General features: G+C 39.5%; 1 protein-coding gene and 1 long non-coding RNA gene across 4 annotated transcripts; one reads left to right on the top strand and one right to left on the bottom strand.

Annotated features, from left to right (window-relative positions):
* Positions 1-394: 394 nt before the first annotated feature.
* LOC145238818 (uncharacterized) lies at positions 395-1,534 on the top strand. Of its 3 annotated transcripts, XR_013862183.1 has the most exons (3): positions 396-1,086; positions 1,295-1,342; positions 1,418-1,534. It is a non-coding gene; the product is annotated as an uncharacterized LOC145238818 (long non-coding RNA). The 3 variants fall into 3 exon arrangements; XR_013862181.1 differs by having other exon boundaries at positions 395-1,342; XR_013862182.1 differs by having other exon boundaries at positions 395-1,342; positions 1,373-1,534.
* A 409-nt stretch (positions 1,535-1,943) lies between these two features.
* On the bottom strand, positions 1,944-7,557 carry LOC145238817 (uncharacterized). Its single transcript, XM_080102088.1, has 2 exons — positions 6,531-7,557; positions 1,944-2,163 (listed from the first exon to the last, which is right to left on the bottom strand). The coding sequence occupies exons 1-2, from the start codon at positions 7,520-7,522 to the stop codon at positions 2,022-2,024; spliced, it is 1,134 nt and encodes a 377-aa protein (XP_079958214.1). The 5' UTR covers positions 7,523-7,557; the 3' UTR covers positions 1,944-2,021.
* Between the last annotated feature and the right edge of the window lie 14,784 nt (positions 7,558-22,341).

The following is a 22,341-nucleotide window of genomic DNA, read 5'->3' as shown; positions in this document are numbered from 1 at the left end:
CAACTTTTCAGTTTAAGGGTCACAACGCTTGATAGTCACCTTCCTTTTCTCATGCAGTTGACTGTTAAGTGGAAATTTATGGCCACCTTTACTTTCCAGGCAAATTGGCACACAATAGTATTGTGACATTGTATCAGCAATATGATTAATTTCTTAAATTTTTCTTTCAAACGTTCGATTTTATCAGACAACAGTAGCCCCGCAATACAAATCCGCCGCTTACTATAACTGTTGCGTGGCGACATCGTGTGGCCATTTAATATTTTAATTAACTGCCCCATTGGAATCACATTAAATATTTTATTTGTGTATACTGTTTTACTAGCACTGTGTGTGTGTGTGTGTGTGTGTGTGTGTGTGGGGGGGGGGGGGGGGGGGGGGGGAGGATCCATGTTGAGAGAGTCATAGGACTAGCTGAAATATACAATATATTAAAGCAATCCATGTCTCATTATGCTGCATCTGTCAAATAAACTTATTTTTGTTTGTTTTATGGGGACAAATGTTAGCCAATGTATTGTTAGAGATAAGTGTTACATTTTTTTGTGTAGGCCTATGTCAGTTAGGGTATGGCAGTTCTGTCCGGGACAATGTGTGTTGTTTTCCAAAAAGTACATGATAATGTATTCTTATGTTATCAACTAAACATTTAGTATATAATTACTTAAACCAATGACCGATTCGCAATTTTTCTGCACAAATACATCTTTAAATGTATATTATACACCATAAAGTAGCAGTACTGCTTATTAGCAATGCCCAAATGTCCTTGAATCTGAAAACTTAAAAATCTTCGAATTCATACACCACAAAGTAGCAGTACTGTTTATTAGCAATGCCCATTTGTCCCTGAATCTGAAAGTGGTATTTATGATTTTTTTAATTGAAGGTTGTCACTCACAAATTCAGATATGGGAAGTTAGCACCTTCGGTAATAATTGCAATCTTTCCCTAGATGGACATTTAATCTTGACCAAACCAGTTTTCTCTTGCTTTGCATCTGGTGTTGCAGCAAAGTATGGCTGTTGGTTGTCAATAAACAGACCTACCGCACTCATGTGGATATTTTTTGTTTTGCTGAACAAAGTAAGTGCCCTTTTTTCATACATTTTGCCATGACATATTGCTCCTGTGGACAGTACAAACTTAGAGTCACATAGTTTTGCATATTTCTTCTTTCAGTTGCCAAAATAATATCCCTAAATTTTGGTGCTGTTATGCGAAACTTTCATTGGTTAACATTCCTTGCACTTACTTTGTTCAGTTGTGTTTCATTCAATTTTTTAATTTGTAGAAAACAAGGTTTACAAGTCACCACTATACAGTACATGTAATAAATAAAGTGAGTGATTACTTTTCAGTTGTGTTGCAGGGTGGTGAAACGTTTGAAGCTGATCTGTATAACTTTTCTTAACAGATAGCTCTTCTGTGATGTGAAATTTGGAAACCATAAGAGCTGTGGCTGCTAGATGTTTGCATGTAGCAACAGGTCCTCTTCCTGCTGAAATGAAAATAAACTTTCACTTGTTCCTCAGTTGTGTGTGGTATTTGATTCTAGCTGATTATTTGAGTAAACTCTACTTTGTGCCACTGTAACTCAGAGCTGCTACCTACATTCTCCATCAAGCTCACAGCACAAGTGAAGTTGTCATTCCTATCATGAGCCTGAAGTCTGTGTACAAGTAGTTATGCAGAGAAAAAACAAGAAGCTATTGCAAAAAAACACAGAAATACAACGCATCTTAAAATTAAATCCTCCTTCTTGCCAGTTGTTTTGGGACATCTTTTATTTAACTCAGATTTCCATTTAGAATAATCCATTTTTAGTTGATTTAAGTTGGCAAATAACAATGTTTAGTGGTAAAAATATGACGGAGTAGAGTTGTGTTGACGGAGCAATGGGAAATTTAGGCCTTTCAATTTGCGCGCGTTTTTTTTTTTTTTTTTTTATTGGCGATAAAATATAGAAATGACAAAATAACAACATAGGAACACACAGTAGCGAACAAACACAAAGGCAATTAACGCAAGTGCGCATTCCACTTTAATTTATACTTTGACAGAGTATCATTTTTCACTGCTATGATTTTTTCGTTACATTGGGAACGTTTCACTTGGTAGACAAACATGTCTACTTTTGGTTTTAGTTTTTGTAGTTTACATCTGTAGATAACAAATCTGGCATTTAAAAGCATGCAATTCACAAGATTCAAAAAATGTTCGTCAAATTTTTCATTATGAAGTCCAAACGTTTTTATACCATTATTTAACACGATTCGGCAGCCTAGAACACTGTCGATCCATGAACTAACATTTTCCCAGTATGCCTGTATACATACACATTCACAAAATAAATGTAACATAGTTTCTTTGCACACGCCGCAAAAAGTGCACTCATCAGCATCAGCAATCCCGAAGCCAAAAAGGGTATCGTTTAGAACAGTGGTTCTCAAACTTGTTTGTGCGCGACCCAAATCTGAGCTTTATGAACATGTTGCGACCCAAGCCTCAAACATCAAAATGTGTATTTTGTATTTCTTGTAACTTACGAATACCTACTTGTCGTTGAATGCTAACTGTTACATTCCAAGTTTAGTTTCGCATGATTTATAACCTCTTATCATTCCCCGTGCTAACACGTTACAATCGCCGAGTGCGTAACAGAATATTGGAAGCCTATGGTCTGTATGTTGTAATGATTGGCTCATTTTGCCGAACGACGTGGTCGAGAGAGGCTGTATTTCGTTATGGTAGTACTGTAGCTGGGTGCCATCTAAACTCTCAGAAAACCACTTACTTATGAAGCAATACTCCAAGGTTACGATGATAAAGCCTCATAAAATACCTATGATACAATAATTCAGTCATGACTAGGAATTGAAAATACTTGAAAAATGAAATGAAAAAAGTTCATTTAGGCAGAATTGAATCACCATAGCGCGACCCATTTTTTGACCCTGCGCGACCCATGTTTGGGTCGCGACCCATACTTTGAGAACCACTGGTTTAGAACAATAGCCCTAAGATTGATCTTAATTTGGAAGGAGCGTAATTTTGTTTACACTGTGCAATCGTATAGATTTTTGTACATTTCTCCCCATTTTTCAGTGGTGAGCGGTTCCCATTGTAAAATCTCCTCCCATTTATTTTCTTGTTTGGTCGGCCGCTGTACGTTTATTGACGCGAAAAACTGGTAGGCCTATGCATTTTTGCTATTTGGTAATTTGTTGCGTATACCTGCCAATATTTTTTCAGTGGAAGTTTGTCTGTAGATTTTACTTGAGGTGTGTGTTTCCCATGTAGTGGGAATAGCCGCGATTAGACACTGGTAGTCAGAATGATTTTTACTGCTGTTTGCCAAATCGTAAATTTCGCAAAGTTTATTGAAAGTTTGATATTCCGATTTGTTGTCAATAATTTGGTGATATTCAAGTATCCCGGCGTTAACGAAATTCTCGTAGGCGATTGGTTTTCGTTTGAACAATACACTTCTATTTAACCACATGCAGTCATTGTAAACAGTGAGCTGCTGCCAAAACTGGGTTACGCAATCTTTCCAAAGATCGACCGATGACCAAAACGTCCTGAGGGGTGTTAGTTTTTTAACTTGTTTATGGGTTGGTTTTAGATTGGTAGCTGCGATGCATAGCATGGTATGTAGAGAAGTAATATTAGTTTCGATGCTTTTCCAAAGCGAGACGTAAGAAGTATCGAATAGTTTTCCTATCCAAGAAAAACGTATTGATTTGACGTAGGCTTCCACGTCTATCATATTTATCCCCCCCTCTTCGATTTTACAGCACAGTTTGTTCCTTGCTACTCTCTCCCAGTTTGAGCCCCATAAAAAGGTGAAAAGTTTTCTTTTAATTTCTTTTAAAAACGGTCGAGGTATATTTACAGGCAAAACACTTAGCTTGTAAAGTAGCTTGGGTATCGCCAACGTTTTGATAATAATCACTCGACCCAACAGGGAAAGTGACCTTGCCAACCAAGGTTTTGTTACAGCTTGAATTTCCTTACTTACAGATTCAAAGTTTAGTGTAAACAGGTTACCACTGCATCTGGTGGTAGGAATTTTAACTCCGAGGTACTTAACGAAAGTTTTAGGCCAGGTTAAACCTTCTGATTTCAGGTAGTATTTTTGGTTTGTCTCTACCTTGCCTATGTGCATTGCACTTGATTTTGTGAGATTTATATTGCAGCCAGTGTGCATCCCAAATACATTTGCCTCATCAAATGCTGCGCGAAAGCTGCTTTCCGACCCTAGAAAAAGTAAGGCGTCGTCAGCAAATAGCGAAATTTTTACTTCCTGTTTTCCTATACTGATTCCTTTCACGTTTTTGTTCCCTTTAATTGCCAAGGCTAGAAATTCTATTGCGAGTACGAAAAGCGAAGGGGACAACGGGTCACCTTGACGAACACCCCTTTCAACCCTGACAGGATTTGACATGTGGTTATTGTTTATAATCAAGCATTTCGAGCCCGCATAAAACGTTTTTATCCACCTGCACAAGTCGTTTCCAAAGCCAAATTTTGAGCACGCTGCATTAAGAAAGTCCCAATTCACAGAGTCGAACGCTTTACAAATATCTAAAAACAAAAAGGCCCCCGACGTTCCTTGCTCGGCAACGTGATCCCAGATATTAAAAAGCGTTCTAATGTTATCTCCTATGTATCTTCCCTTGACAAAGCCCGTCTGTTCGGGGGCGATGATTGTCGGAAGCACATTTTTGATACGGCTATTGATTGTTTTGGCTGCTATTTTATAGTCAGCGTTCAGTAAAGTTATCGGACGATAGTTTTCCGCGTATAGGACATCTTTTTCTTGTTTAGGAATTAAGGTTACTACACCCCAAGCCATTTGTCCACCAAAAGATCCTGTCTCGAATGCGTTGTTGAGTGCGCTAACTAGTAACTGTTTTAATTCTTCCCAGAACGCTTTGTAAAATTCCGCTGGTAAACCGTCTAGTCCCGGGGATTTGTTATTTTTCATCGTCCTGAGGGCTTCTAAGCATTGCTCGGTGGTCAATTTTCCCTCACACATACGGGCTTTTTCCTCGTCCAGTGTTGGGCACGCTATATTATTAATATAATCGTATATTTTGCTGGTGGTGCACAACGGGTTTTTGTTCGCGCTGTACAACGTTTTAAAATATTCTTGCATGGTGCGTAAAATTGTCTTTTGGTCCGTTTCTATCTTCGAAGTTGATTTTAGTGGCTTTCTTTTCCATTCTCCGTTTTTCGAGGTTTAGAAAGTATGCATTGTTTTTACCTCCATATTCAGCCCATCGCGCTCTACTTCGTATTATTGCGCTTTTGCTGTACTTTTCAATAATATCATCATATTTTTCTTGAGTAACTGCAATTTCGCTGGTTGTGCGCTCATCATGGGGTTGGGGTAATTTTCGCATTTCATTAAGTATATTTTCCAGCTCTGTCTGTTTTGCTTTAGCTTTTCGTTTCTTTTCGCTTGCATATTTTATAATGCAACCGCGAAGATTGCATTTTAGTGCTTCCCAAAGGATTTGCGGAGACACTTCCCCGTTATCATTATTTTTGATGAATAGCCTCTACCCCTGGGTATTTTATCAAGGTTAAGTGTAAGTTTAACAATACTGTGGTCCGATTGCGTGCTTGGGTCAATTTGAATATGGGTTGTCTTGTTTAGTAGTTCGTTTGTGACAAGCACAAAGTCGAGCCTACTAGCCGTGTAGGGGTTGTTTTGTGTGCGTGTGTAATGTTTCGCTTTTGGATGTTTGTTACGAAAAACGTCATATAATTCAAGGTTTTCCATAGCTTGTAAGATGGTAGTTTTTGCGCGTTGGTTAGTGTGCATTGCTCTACCCCCTGTCTTGTCTAGCTCGTCATTGAGTACGCAGTTAAAGTCACCAACCAAAACCATATTTTCGGTTCCACTTTTAGCGCTTTTATCAGCTACAACCCGAAAGACGTTTTCGTAGAATTGCGGGTTGTCCTGGTTAGGCCCGAAGAGATTGCACAGCATTATGCGCTGCTGGTCATTTATTTCCAGCTCAATGATTAAGTAACGCCCGTGGTTATCAACAGTCACATCGTGTTTCAGGTAGGAAAGGTGTTTGGAAAACAAAACCGCCACTCCTTTACTTTTTGTTGTGCCATGCGAAACTACAATTTCCCCGCCCCATTCTAACTCCCATTGCTTGAGATTTGATGCGGATGAGTGCGTTTCTTGTAGGCACATTATATCGAACTTTTTTTGTCTCAAAAAATGAAAAACGCTTCGCCGCTTCCTAGTGTTTCGCAACCCTGCTACGTTGTAGGTTATTACAGTGAGAGGCATTTAAATACGTTCTACACCAATGTCTATATCATATTCATATTCTAAGCCACAATCGCACAAGTACGGGTTGTTAGGTCCCATTAACTGAGATGTTATTTTCCCACAGCTACAGTGGACAAGCGTATATTTGCATGCATTATTCACACAGTTAGTAGTCATTGTCCGTTTTGGTATAGCGTTAACAGTTTTACAAATGCAAAACATTGAATACCTTCTGCATTCCACGCATTCGAAAGTTCTTTCATCTGTTTGGTACTCCGGCTGAAACTTGTGGCAGCACGGCATCCTTCTCATGGGTTGGTGGCATGTGACACAGTTAGTTTTCACCTCCCTATCGGGGACCAAAAATCTATCAATTTCGTTGCAGCACGATGTAGCAATGTTGAACTCCGATGAACATTTCCAGCAGAAGAATGTTGAATTTTTTTCTGTTACGTAGCTCTCTTCTGTTTCGCTTGGGGTGTGGACGGTTTCCAAATCTATTGTTGTCCCGTTCGAGTCAATGGTGCCCTTATCTTCTCCCGCGCCGTCCAAGTTGTTTCGTTTCTTATCAGAAGCGGTGCAATCCTTGCCTTCTTGGTTTACCTTTTGGCTTGTTTCTGAGAGTTTTGGGTAGTCTTGTATTCTTTTTGGGCAGTCTTGCTGTTTATGTCCAACTTCTGAGCAATATTTGCAGGTTATTTGCTGGCCGTTATATGTACAATAAAACTCATAACCATGTAATGTCACGTAACTAGGTATTGGATTTTTTTCCACGTCAGCTTTGTCTAGCGTAACAATTCTCATTCCAGTTAGTAAACCATTCTTATCTTTTCGGTGCTGGATATTCTTTACTTCTCCGAATCTTTTTTGAAATTCTGTTTCGATTTCTTCGTTGGGGAAAGGTATAGGCACCCATCCTACAGCCACATTAAGCTTATCAGATTCGTAGAGTCGAACGGAATAAATTGTTTCTACCTGAACCAGTTTTTCAAACAATTCTAAAACAGCTTTTCTTGTTGTGCATGTTATGTCGACTAGGTTTCCTTTCCTTTCTGAGATTCCAATCAGTTTTTGGGCAGAGAAACTCTCTTTTTCTATGATATTCAAGATATCATCTCTTTTACTTTGATTTCTCGTTTTAAAACTTAGACAGGTGGGCCTCTTTAAATAACCCCCACCCTTTTGTTGCGTGACTTGCGCAAAAGTTGGACCTTTATCCATTGCTTGATTGCGTCCGCTCGCTACGAGCGCCAACCGTGAATGTCAATTTGCGCGCGTTTGTGCCGTTATGACAACTATAACTGTTGCGTGGCGACACCATGCGGAATTTTCGACCCCTTAACTGCCCCATTCCTTCATAGTGTATTTGTCGCAGAAAAAGGTCGTACTGTAATCCTGCGGTGCCATAAAGCTTGAGGGTTTGGGAAGAGACTGAAACATTTCCAGTGGAATTTTTCCTGAGAATTAATGTTGCTTATTGGAGAAACATAAACCCTATTGCATCTGAAATGTTCAGAAACAACTTCATGAGAAATTGAGAATTGTAAAATTTTATAATATCACCAATTTTATAATAGATAATAAACACCCAAATCAAATGCACTCAATCAAGAAAAAACAAATCAAATACTGTTAAAAATATTTTGAGCAAAATAGTTGAAATATTATATTATTATTTTCTGTTTTTAATTAAAACGTTCAAACCACTTGTTCCTCAGAATTTCCAGGAGTTTGATGACAGTCAAAAACAAGCAGTTTGGATATGCAAGGTAATGTCATACAAAGTATCACATCATCTTGTGTGGAGAAAATAGCCATTTTGTTGGATTTAAGTCCAAAATACTTAAAAAAGCACGAACATTACTTATATTGCACAATAAAACATTTATTACTGCTCAGTAAAGATTTATTTCAACACTAACTTAATAACGTATATCCAGTACACCTACACTAGTACACATCACAGTCAATCTACGCATATTTATAGGTTATTACACACTGGAATACATGCGTCCTATTAATCTACAAATCATATCTGAAAAAATCGCTATGCAAATGCCTAAAACAAAAATTATCGTCATTTTTCCAGTCTCTCCCCATTGCCCACAATGCATTTTTGGGGCTTCCTTTTGCAGCCGCCATTACGCTTCAACCGTGACGGCCAGTAGCGCGATCCAGTGTTTATAGAGATCAGTGGCCTTTACTCACTTGTATGGCGCAATTTTGTGCAACCTGGTGACATTATCTATCACACAATTGGTGCTTGTGATGTCACAACCTTGCCATTGTTTTACTGTCTTGTAAGCGTGACTGCCTCGTGTTTTTTAGCGACTGGGTGTTATTAGACCTGCAGCCCAGCGACATTTGGTTTGGGTACACGAATTAGATACCAATATCTGTCTTCAAGTGTCTAGATAGACTGTAGAGGGTCACCAGAGGTCAATGAAAATGGGAGTCTGCCGGGTACCACCCACTGGGTATTCCACCGGGGGACCCCAAAAGGTGCTAAAAATGGGTACAAAACAAACGGGAGAAATACCACTTGATTCCACCGCCATGGGATGCCCATTGAGATCCTCATACAAATTCCACAAACGACAGACATTTCCCCGCCTCATTTGTCCCGCCAGACCCCCCACAAAGGGCCCAAAAATGGGGGTAGCATAAACGAGTGAGATACCACTCGCAACTAATGCCAAACGAACAAGTTGAGTTCATACAATGATAATTGGGATACGACAGACTACTGTTCCACCGCATCGCTAGTATCAGACTCCCAAAAGTTCGACTAGAAATCCCCCCTCGCCTCCATCTCGCTTAACTTAGATTTCCGATACCACAGGCAGCCAATGACAAATGGTCTGTACCAGTGGTTCCCAAACTGTGGGCCATGGCCCAGTGCTGGGCCACGAAGACATTTTTAATGGGCCACAGAGCCATTTGAACACATTCTACTGTTTTGTTATACAGTAGATATTAGGCGCTTTGTTTTGAATATTTGCAAAACAATAATTATTTAGCAAGAAATGTCTTTGTCTCCTAACAATGGGTTTTAGCTGGTGGGTGGGAGCATGGAGATAACAGTGTAAAGTGGGTGAGTAGTCAGGTATGTGTAGTGGGAATTGAAAAGTAGCCATTTATGGAACTAGCTAACTTTTCAGAAACAATTAGTGCAATTTACTAAATAATAGCTGCAAATATGGCTAAATTTCCGGAGCACCTCATTAAAAACAAATTACTAGAAACCATTTCGCCTGTTTTTGACTTAATTTTTCATTTTTGTGCCCAACTTTACAGCACGTGGTGGACCACGAATCGCTATTAAAATAGACATTTGGGCCACAGACCAAAAAAGTTTGGGAACCCCTGGTATAGACTCTAGAACAGGGGTGTGCAACTCGCGGCCCGCGGGCCACAATCCGGCCCGCCAAGCCATTTAGTGTGGCCCTCAACAACACTCTGATTCTCTGATTAGTTTTCGGTAAATCTCCTTGCTATACGTAACAAGAATAAGCTAAACCGGCGCATGGAACTTAATTCATGCACCAGACCTAACGGTCTTCTATTCGCAATAATGTTGCGTACTATGCCGAATGTGACGTAATATACCTCTATGTCTAGTAAACAATTACTTTGTTGTGAAAGGCAGTGTTGCGACGAAACTTACTTGCACCTAACATTTTAAAGTTGATTTTCAAAGCAAAATAAAACAAAACGCAAGGGTGTGGAAATAATATCGACATGATATTATAATGCAAGCCGCACAAACAGTAGTGAAAAAAAGTGTAAATACGGTACATCAAAAAATAGTGTGGCCCTCGCTTGATGTCCAAAATTGGTTATATGGTCCACTGCCGAAAAAGGTTGCACACCCCTGGTCTAGAACATTGTAAGGATTCCCAAACGACCTGTTACAGACCATCAATATACACTGCCTCGGCTGTCACAGACCTAAAGTTCGACTAAATATACATCCTCTCTTCCAATCTAATCTACCTTAGGTATTTCAAATACCAGCGGAAACAGAGTTTATCAAGCACGCTGTAAGGCAGGGGTTCCCAACCTTTTTACGATCTCGTACCACTTGGACGCTCTTTACTGCCACGCGTACCACTTCTTGCAGAACAACTAATTTGATCGAATCACATTTAATGGAGAAGAATAATATTGGCCTACTAACTAAAATAACACTAAAGCACCACAACTAAATTTAACGATATTTTGGTGTTTGTTTACTGTCAACCGATGCGCGGTGTTAATTTGCTAACAGCGCATCGAAAGTCATTTACGGGCGCACCCATTTTTTGTGGAAAAAACGGAAGCTACTCGCGTACCACCTGAAAAACCTTTGCCTACCACTAGTGCAGGGGTGGGCAAACTACGGCCCGCGGGCCGCATGCGGCCCGGCAAAGGAGTTCATGCGGCCCGCCAAATGTTGGGAAATTTTAAACAGCAAGTTTCCGAGCAACGCTGAATAGTATTATAACCACAGGCGTAGTTTTGAAAAATACCGGGGGTGTTTACGTGAATTGGTCTGCTGTTTCTACCACGTTATCATGCAAATATTCACTTGAAACAATTTCTTCGTTCGATAAAAGTAAAAGCCATTCACGTTTTCAAATACAGCCCACTTTGTACTGTTGACGCCAAAACTTTGGTCACTTTGGATCAAGTTTAGGTCGTTGCAGTACATTGCAAACGGACATTAAACACGGGTTTAGAATCATTAACACAGACCACGACACTTAAGATGGATACTAAAAGCGGCTCGCTTTGTTTAATGTTGGCGCAAGGAATTTATTAACAAAAAAACGTGATGCAGCCTATGTTGCAACACATGCTATGTTTACAACAAATGCTTTATTTTTTTATTTAATTGTAGCGTTTCAACCAATGTTTGTGCAAACAAAGTGACAACAAACGTATTTGCACATAGCTGAAAATATACTATGTTAATATTTTAAGCTAAATCAGGGGTACACAACCTGCGGCCGTACGGCCACATGCGGCCGCGTAGACGAGTTTGTGCGGCCGTGACCATGTATGTCAAAATACATGTACTGGCTGCCGTGACGTAACTAAAACTATTTTGCCAAATATTTTGATTTTCAAACTGCTAAAAACAGATTTCGTGAGACTTAAAAAAAGATTACCATCCTAAGAACCACATGCGCCAGGCTTTTTATCTGCAAACAATGCGAATAAACAGGCACCGCAATCGTCACAATACCGATTATGACGTCATAAACAGTTAGCTCCGTTCAGTTAAACTTATGCACCAAGTTAGAAATTATTAATATGAGCATTTTAAGCAACTTTGAATGGTATATACATGAGATAAACCTAATTCTTTACACCAGTTATTAAAAAAAACAAGCAAGCAATTGGGGGGCCGTTGGTGAAATACAATGCGGCCCCATAAGATTAAGAACTTTTGAATGCGGCCCTTGCGCTGAAAAGTTTGCCCACCCCTGCACTAGTGGTAGGCGTACCACAGGTTGGGAACCCCTGCTGTAATATCAAATAAAAGAAAGTGAACATTTTTGTAAATGTACAATATATGATGTCAACAGGCCTACATTTCAAATTCACTGTCGGAGTCATCGCTCCACTCTTGACCAGAGCCTGTGCCATTTTTATTGGTGTCGTTTTCATTATTGTCGGTCACCTCTTCAAAAAGATTAATTGGTAACACTGATTCAGGGAACCAGTCAGGCATATAAAGGTCATTTTCTTTTTTCCATCCGTATTCCAATGGATCCAAATCTTGATCTGGTTGTGCAGTATCAGCATTACCCCAGATGATGCTGACATAATTTGCACGCTGTGTCTTCATCCATAGGGTTTTGGAACAAAGTGGTAACAGGGCACAGTCAACTTTTTTAATGTTGGCCATTTCGTTTTTCTAAAATGAGAAACAAGATATGCTATTTCACAAATTAAGTAGTAGACAATGCATAAAAACAGCTCTACAATACAGCGAAGTACGTAAACTTTCATTAATTTAAACTCTTATTTATAACAGATGATCATCACCTTGCTTATTTTTCCTGTCATTGGCACAAGCTTTATGTGCCTTGCCTCATTCACATCTTTAACCCCTTTCACGCCATACAAGTGGCAGACAAACTCTTCTGCTGTCTGACGGCATGGCTCGTCCCTGGACGACAAGTTGCAAAAGATGTTGATCAATTGTCCATTGCTGTCATTTTCTAAGATGCCGTATGGTTTAGCAATTCCTTTTTCGTAGAAAGCTGCTGTAAAATCACAGCCTGTAAAGGCAGGCAGACCTGAAACCGCAGCAGAAAGACTACGTTGTTTGTTCTCCATTGCCCTTACCACACTGCTCAGGGGCGGCTCGTGCTAGGGTGCTGCGGAGCTGCAGCACCCCCTAATATTTTTACTTAATACTTCTAATATAATATTACATATAACTTTTATTTTTTTTTCGTTAGCAATATATGATAAGCATAATTTGCCCCTTGATCACCTTTTTTTAAAAAAAAATACCAAAAAATTATGAAATTAATAAGTTATCTATGCTGGAGCTGCAGTTCCAGTTTCCTGACGTTTCGTGAGGTTTCATGACGTTTTGCACTTGTGCGCATGCGCACTTGGAAAAGCTACATGCTGGGCGAAATAGGCGACAGGGTGCTGCGGCTCGCGCAGCTCCACCAATCACGTAGCGTGTGAACCGGCAATGCAACATGCAGTCGTCTGTTCCGGGTCTATTGTGTGCCAAAGCCAAACCCGTGTTCTCTTCTTAAGTTCGGCAGTTAAGTTGGGAGAGTATAGTTAAATACTATTTTGCCATCTATCAATTTATTTGTTTGAAGGTTAGTCGTGACTTTTCAAGATGACTGTTAGTGGGCTTCAGTTTTTGCAGTTATCATTAAATTAAAAAGTGTATATCTAACACCTTGAAAAGTCACGATTAACCTCTATAATAAATAACTGAATTGAAAAGTTTTAAGAAAGTATGGGATAAAACATCTGCTATTCCAAATATGTCTTGCAGGAATAGACAACAACAAGAAATACTCAGTTTTGGTTCGGAATGCTACCAAAAAATAGCTCTGTGACTGTGAAGTTAAATGCCTCACTAAAATTCAGGCAATATCAAATGAAGAACAAACAATTGCAGAAGCAACAGGAATTTTGAAATACCTGAGTGAAGACAATTTAAAGTTTTGGTTTCTTAACACGCCATGTGGACAGTATTTGCAACCAAGTGCAATCATGTGTGTTGATATAATGGACATGTACTGTTTTTTCTAAACAGTAGCAGCTAAATTGCTTCACAGTAAGTGTTTCTTAAGAATGAACATTCTACAGACAAGATAGTAGTGACCACCAAGCACATCCTATTGTTGACAAAGAAAAGCTAGTTACTGAAATGGAAATGTTTCTGTAGATCTGATGTTCATGATTACTTTGAAAATAATCTAGATGATGTTTTGACAAGTTAAATTGAATCGGTAAATACTAAGATGAAAAATCATTTTTGCAATTTGCAATTTTAATCATATGGGTTAAATTTAAGCGCAGGGGCGGCTCGTGCGAGGGGGCTGCGGAGCTGCAGCACCCCCAGTATTTTTGCTTGACATTCCTATTCCAAGTTGTTATACAAAACAATCTTTACATATAGTTTTTATGTTTGATCAGTGTATACTAAGAATAACTTTTATGGCATTAATCGCCATTTTATTAAAATAAAATTAATAAAAATTTTGTATTATTTAAAAAAAAAAATAATAATAATGATAAGTTATCTATGGCGGAGCTGCAGCTCCAGTTTGGTGACGTTTCATGACGTTTTCAGTTGTGCGCATGCGCACTTGGAAAAGCTACATGCCGGGCGAAATAGGCGAGAGGGGGCTGTGGCTCGCGCAGCCCCTCCCGTGACGTAGCGCTAGTTGTGTTGTCTGCTTCGCGTCAGTGAGCTCCAAAGCCAAACCCGTGTACTGTGTTTTTAAGTTCGACAGTGAGTGCAGTTAAATAATTATTTTGCTATCAATAAACTTATTGTTTGACTGTTAGTCGTGACTTTTTAAGATGACTGTAAGTGGGTTTCAGTTTTTACAGTTATCATTGAATTAAATAAGTGTATGTAACACCTTGAAAGAAAAAAAGGGTCATCTAACACCTTTAAAAGTCACAATTAACCTTTATAATAAATAACTGAATTAAAAAGATTTATGAAAGTATGGGACAAAACATCTGCTACTCCAATATCATGCAGGAATAAGCAACAAGAAAACTCAGTTTTAGTTCCTAATGCTACCAAAGAAAAATTAAATTTGTGACTGTGAAGTTAAATGCCTCACTGAAATTCAGGCAATATCAAATGTAGAACAAACAACTGCAAGCAACAGGAATTTTGAAATGAAGACAAAAAAAAGAGTGAAGACAATTTAAAGTGTGGATTTCTTAACACACCATGTGGACAGTATTTGAAACCAAGTGCAATCATGTGTATTGATATAATGGACATGTACTGTTTGTCTAAACAGTAGCTGCTAAATTGCTTCACAGGAAGTGTTTCTTACGAATGAACATTCTACAGACAAGATAGTAGTGACACCAAGCACATCCTATTGTTGACAAAGAAAAGCTAGTTACTCAAATAAAAATGTTTCTGTAGATCTGATGTTCATGATTACTTGTTCATGATAAAATAATTAATCTACAGATGATGTTTTGACAAGTTAAATTACTAGGATGAAAAATCCTTTTTGCTGTTTCCATGATTCCTTCAAAGGCAAAATAGTTCTTTTTAACACTGAAAAAGATGCCAATTTTTCTAAGGAACACCAATATTCCCAAAAGACTTGCACTTGCAGTGCTAGTACTAAATAGAAAAACAGTTTCTTAGTTATCATTTGGGATTAAGGAAGAAGCTTTCAATTATCATGCCCAAACTATAACTTCATTGGAAAAAGGAGTGTTGTAAATTTTAAAGCTTGAAGGCGTTTTGCACTTAAAAAGGAATTATAAGCTATTTGCCAGCAAGCAGCAATTATAGCAGTTAAGAAACTAAAATACAATTAATAGTCTGTACACAAAAAATGAAAAAGATGTTTAAATGAACAAGTTCTGAAACCAATGTAATGTGGTTGTTAAATTTGTTAGTTATGATACCAATAAAAAGCTGTATGGCTAGTTTTTTTGTGTGACAATAGTCTGTGAAGTGTCATAGAATATGTTGAAAACGCTGACTGACTAAATTTACTTAAATGAAACATGACAATTTTTGTTGGCGAACTGGAATACTTCGACCTTTTTCGACTCATTTATATCTATTTTTTTCTATTAATTTATTTTCTATATTCCTGTTGTGTTTTACCGTATTTACAACCGCTTCGTTTCGAAGCTGTGCCACGTGTGTTTTTGTTTTTCACATTATTACTAAACGTTATTGTGTTTGGTCCGTCGCTGTGCAAGTAAACAAAATACACAAATGATGCCGTCTGCTGTTTACACTCGTGTACATTAATGCGTAACAAAAATTACGTCACAATGGAGTTGCTAATTAAGATTTGTATTACTTGTTTTTCTACACAAAACAAATGGCTAGAAAACTAGAAATGTAGCTTTTCAATATATTGCCAACTTATATATGTTAAGTAAAGGCTAAAATTTGTGGGGGCAGCACCCCCACAAATTTTAGGCACGAGCCGTCACTGTTTAAGTGAGTGTTGTAAATTTCAAAGCTTGGAGGAGTATTGCACTTTAAAAAAGGACCCATAAGCAAACTGAAAGACAATTATTAGTCTGTACACAAAAATTTAAAGAAAATATGTTTAAATAACCGAGTTCTGACACAAATGTAATGTGGTTGTTAAATTTGTCAGTTATGATAGCAATAAACAGCTTTATGGCTAGTTTTTTTTTGTGGCAATAATCTGTGGAGTGTCATGAGATATGTTGAAACAATGACGGTGACTATAAGTTACTCAAATGAAACATGACCATATTAATGACTGAATAGCAAGTGTGTTAGTTAGTGGTCATTGTTGTAACCAGTTATTCTTAAATGTTGTCCAACTGAAATACTTTTCGACTCATTTATTACTATTTTGTTCAATTTATTGTTGTTGTGTTTTACCGTTTTAACATCCGCTTCGTTTCGAGTCTATGTCACGTGTGTTTTTGTGTCACATTATTACCGCATGTTATTAAGTTTGGCCCGTCGCCGTGCAAGTAAACAAAATTCCCCAGTGATACCGTCTGCTGTTTACACTGGTGTACATTATTGCGTAACAAATATTACGTCACAATGGAGTTACTAATTAAGATTTGTATTACTTGTTTTTCTATGCAAAACAATGGCAGGAAATCTAGAAATGTGGCTTTTCTCTATATTGCCAACTTATATATGTTCAATAAATGCTAAAATTTGAAGCAGCAGTGCAGCACCCCCAGAAATTTTAGGCACGAGCCGCCACTGACACTGCTTATATCTATGTAACGGCGCTTGTTTCAAAAACCAAATCCATTATTATCGACTTCAGTTGGCTTCCACCCATTAAAGCGCGACCAAGCATGCCAACAAGTATCACAATGACATCAGTGTCACTGGTTCGGACTAACACATTCCCAGGAACATATGCAGCGTGAAACGCAAGTAGGGTATATAAGCTATTGCTGCCAGGCATAGTATCAAGTTTAAAGAGCTTTTCTGGCAAATGTATTTTTATTCCGACGTTTTGACGTCCTATACAGGTCGTCTTCATCCCTAAAAGATCAGGCACGACGCTTGTGCACTCATAGCGACGACTGCGAGGCGGAACTGACAAAGATTCGCAAAGCCTTGAAATATAACGGCTACCCCAACTGGATTCTCCGTGATCGACGGGCAAAGTGTCCCAAACAGGTGACCCATCCAAAAACAGAGGGTTTTGTGACACTTCCGTACATGCCGAAACTGACGGATATTCTATGGCAGTGGTTCCCAACCTTTTTTTAACGCGACCCAAATACTTACCAAAATTTAGTTTTGTGGTTTCTCGCGCCCCATGAATATGCTATTTTAGTTATATTTTTGTCTGTAAGATAGGAAAGTTTTTTGAAAATTACTACGCCAGTTTAGCAAATCAACAACCTTATAACGAACAAACGCTGTTGTTTTTACGACCAAACATTTCCATTTATTCCGAACTTGGAGCTGAATCGAGGCATTATTTGCCAGACAACGCTCTACTGTGAGCTAACACATCACTTTATGACGTCACAAACAGTTTTAACTATTATCACGATAAGTTGTGATTATTATTGGGCAACAATTTAAAGCCCTGGGTAATATAAAAGTAACGCTACGAGGCGTCAAAAAGTAGATGCTGTAATTGTCACTAAAACAAGCGACCCAACAGAATGTTCAGACGATCCAACTTTGGGTCGCGACCCATAGGTTGGGAACCACTGTTCTATGGCGTATTTTGCGCGACTTCGGCGTAGCGGTTGGCGTTCAACCTGCCAATACTCTCCGAAAGATCCAATCAGCACCTTTAAACAACGTGGTGTTGTATATGCTATTCCCTGCGCCGAGTGTCTGTTAATATATATCGGGGAGACTGGAAGGTCACTCAACACCCGCCGAAAAGAACATCAACGGGATGTTGCCAACAGCGACGCGAAGAAGTCGGCCCTTTCCAATCACGCGGTATCACAAGGCCACCGTATTGATTTCAATGCGGCGTCTGTTGTCGCCCGGGAGCCTGACTACAGGAAAAGACTATTTCTTGAGTCATGGAATATTCACCAACGGGGCAACACAATGAACATCAAAACAGACGTGATGCTTCCAGCGTGCTACAGGCACCTGCTCAAAGATTATAGGCCCAATCATTTGTTATCGCGCGGTGTTTTCGATGCGTTGTGACGTGCTTGCGTTCCATTCTTTTTTCCTTTGTTTATCGTGCACTGTACTAGTCGCATTCAGTGTTATTTACCCCGATGAAGACGACCTGTATAGGACGTCGAAACGTCGGAATAAAATTACATTTGCCAGAAGAGCTCTTTAAACTTGACGCAAGTAGGGTGTCTGCTTCCTCGTGTGTGTCATGTAAGTTATGCGGATAGTCAACATGCATCTTGCGACTGATTTGGTTGAATGTGATTCGCACACACTGCCCTCCGTGAGATAAAATTAGCGTCTTGTTGTATAAGATGGATCCATATTGCTCTTTCTGCCACTCTAGTAGAAGAAATTTTGCCAATTGGTCTTTGAATATGACATTCTGCAGCAACTTTCTGTTTAGGCTCCTGTTCACTATTCAATTCTTTTATTTGTCACGCAGAAAAGTACATTGCAATAATAATCGGAAAATTAGCAATTGCGTAACGGGATCATTGAAAGGCCAAACATGTCAGTGACCCGTTATTATCAATCTAGGAACAAAGGAAAAGTGGCAGTATTAGATGTTGCTGTTGAAGGAGCAGAACAACAGAAAATTACAATAGTGGTATTAGATGTCGGGAAAATTCAATAGCAACAATGAACATAGATAAAACCGAAAACGAAAGAAATAACATTGCTAAAAAACTAGAACAATAATTTGCACGAATCGTTGTCAATGGTGATTGCGAGGCTCGAGGGCAAATTGAAAAGACCACGCATAATTAGCTAATTGTTAGATTGGGGCAATACATGAGGTTAGTCATTGCAAAAAAACGCGAGGCACTTTTAAGTAAGTACGTGGGTAAGGGTCGCATGTCTACCACTAATAATGAATGGTTGATCATTGGCCCCACGTAATGTTCTTTCACTTTCCTTAAGGGATGAAGATATGTACTTGTCGAACAGGACATGAAATTCCTTTCCTTTGCTGGAGCAAATGTGAACTAACAGAGGCCTTGCTAAATTTCCATGGGATTGCTAAAAAGTCAATTGCTAAATAGAAGGAGTGAAGCAGCAGTCCCCCATCGATTAATCTTGCTTCAATATGAGGCAGAATTTGTACACCTTCTTGCATCGACTCGAGCTTGTAGCAGTTTACGTTTTGAGGTCTTAACCTGTGAACCATCGGGTTGAGCAATAGACAGTGGAACGACTGTGATGGGGTAAGTTAAGACGTGTTGCAGATGAAAGTTTGTGTTTTCGGAAATGAATATCATTATGCGGATGAAACTATCCCTTAAACTTTTAGCTGTCGAGGTAAACTTTGAACTGCTTTTCTGCTTGGGTTTTGTGTGTTTACTTGCGAAATTCTGCACTTTTCTTCGTTTGATTGGCTTTAACAATCTTGAACGATCTTCAGAACACTCCTTTCTGAATTTTTCTTGTAACTTATGGCCAGCTTCTAACGAATCTGTGAGGTATTCTTGCGTTTGCGCAGATAACCCCTTCCCTGTGGCGATATTCAACAGCATTGTAGATGTAGATGCTGGTGCAGAAAATGGATCACAAGATTCTGTCACTGCATTGAGGAGAGCTTCAATTTGTTGGTTATCCTTCTTAATCCTGCTTGAATGAAGCTGTGTTCTTGGTTCTGTTCTTCTGGAAGAAGTCCTGTCAGCCGTCTCAACTCGGTCACTGACAACCCTCGCTGGGTAGAAGTGATGCACCAACGGCGTATGGCGTTGGTGGAATTATGGAAGCCAGTTATCCCTTTCATGGGTGATGCTGCATCCCTGTTTACAGTTTGCTCAAGGGACAAGTCTACCGCAGTTCGAGAGAAGTCCTTTAATGTCCGTCGAATGGAAAACGCTCCTTTGCTAGAACGGAAAGAATCTTTTGGTCCAAAGTTTTAAGCTTTTCCAGATACAGCACTCCCCAGCGAGCATAGTTTGGACGATCGAGACCAAAAAATACATCAATAACTTAAGGGAAGAATTACAATGTATCCTTCTACATCATTGGTACGAAAAGCTCGCATAAGATCTCGGTATATAGCCTACGATCTATCATGTACACATAAATGCACCGTATTGAGCTGTTGGCCCCTAAGCACCCTTAATCACCCTGGTAAAGAAGTTCTCATATTGCTCCATATGCTCCTTGAACACCTGACTTGTTTCAAGGAGCTCTTCCGTCACAATTGGATCTCTTGTGACATCTTGTAGGAATGTGCATATTGTTTCTTGCTTTTCCTGCGGGAGACTTGATTGAAAACTTTCCTTTCCATTGTTACAGCCAAAATTTCATGAATTCTTGTGCAGCGGTTGTAGTATTTCCTCGCATAAATCCATTGAGTGAACCCTCTGCCAATATTCCACTTTCTGTCAGGAGGTATCCTGCACCAGATTCATTGATGTCCCCATGGCACCGTATTGAAGTCCCCGTGGCACCGTAAAACGATAACTCCAGGTGAAAGTTGCCCAGCATTATTAACAGACGATCAATACGTGGAGCTTCAAGTGACTGAGTAGAGTAGGCCTTGAGTGCAACTGCTAGATCATAGGAAACAATTGCATATTCTTGATTTGTTTTTACAGCGACCTTCATAGTTCTCATCATAGATTCGCGAACAACATCATTTCTTGTTGGAGACAAAGCTATAGGATCCATGTAACAGATCTTCTGCTTAGGTAGGTCATCATGGACAAACTGTGAGAAAAATCCAACAAACAGTGGCATAACTTGAAACCTCATTAACCAAAAGAAATCAGTTTTGCGTTGAGTAGTTGCTATAGTTCCATGCTGGTCATCTGATGCTGACAGTTGAAAAGTTGCTTTACTTAGCTGCCGGTGCATTGGTGTAATTTCACGTTCTCTTCCACCGAACAAACGCCTGTTCCTCCCACTCATGATAGAAATCGGTCTGTATGGTACTGTTTCATCTGTTGTATTGTTTTAGTAGCAAATCCAGACAGTCGCATGTAAAGTATCTTTTCCATCCAAAGTGTCCATGTTGACATCGTAGTCGTCCCACGCAAGTCCTGTTCCAAGATCTGATTTCAACTCAATACCATCTGGTGCATCGTTCTCCTCAGTTAAAAATGCGAATTCTGTTTCCAACGACTTTACTTCGTCGTAACTCGGGCTATGAGACGGTTGACGGTTCAAAATCCGAAGAATCAGTTTGGATCCTGCAAGGGTCCCCATGCCCAAACCAAGTACTGTGTGTTTCCATGGATTTACTACACAACGGGATGTATTGAACACGGTATCAGATGCCATTGCAGTGACCTTTCTTTCTATGATATCCTTGTTAGTGTCAGCGGTAGTTTTGCTAAGTCCACAAAGCAAGGTCGTAAAAAACAACAGCAGATCTTTGGGTAGATCTGGTGAGCAGGTCTTAAAGATTTAAAGATTTCAATGGATGTAGGGCTAGGTGTTTCCCATTTCGGCATGCGGAGAATTTCATTTCTCAAGTGAAGGGCTGCACTTCTTATAGTGGTTTGGTGTTTATCTTTCTCATTTCGCAAACATGCTTTTCCATATTAACAGAATTTTTAGCTCTTCCGGCAGTTTTTTATTGTAATATGCCAACGTTTCGATGTCCCATACGAAACACCTTCATCAGGGTAATGACATACAATGCAAACACAAGTTATTATAAAGCGAAAAGGGCGGCGAAACACACACAAAAAAGGCGATAGAAATAACGCAGTTCGCACCAATGGTCGTGTGATAACACCTGGCTCAATGGTGCAAAAGCGACCGATAAGTTATCGGCATTAGAACGTCCGTTTTAACGTTCATCGTGTTGGTGTGAGAATGTATGTTCCACGACTCCAGGAAACCTCGCTTGTGAAAATCGGTTTCTCTAGCTAACACCTGGGCAGCAGAGAAGTTTATGGTGTGACCGAGGGTAGTAGCATGTTGTGCTAATGCCGATTTTTTAGCATCTTTCTTGGCTACATCCCTCTCGTGTTCTTTACGGCGCGTATTCAGAGATCTTCCCGTCTCGCCAATGTAAATCTCCTTGCACTGTTGACATGGGATCGCGTACACCACACCCCTTGCTGCGTTTGTATCAATGGGATCTTTGGGGTGCGACAGCATTGATACAAACGCAGCAAGGGGTGTGGTGTACGCGATCCCATGTCAACAGTGCAAGGAGATTTACATTGGCGAGACGGGAAGATCTCTGAAT

The sequence above is a fragment of the Phallusia mammillata genome, chromosome 7 (assembly GCF_965637545.1).
Source record: "Phallusia mammillata chromosome 7, kaPhaMamm4.hap1.1, whole genome shotgun sequence".
Taxonomy (NCBI): Eukaryota; Metazoa; Chordata; class Ascidiacea; order Phlebobranchia; family Ascidiidae; genus Phallusia; species Phallusia mammillata.
The sequence above is the reverse complement of the archived record's forward strand: the minus strand, read 5'-3'. Positions and strand labels throughout refer to the sequence as shown.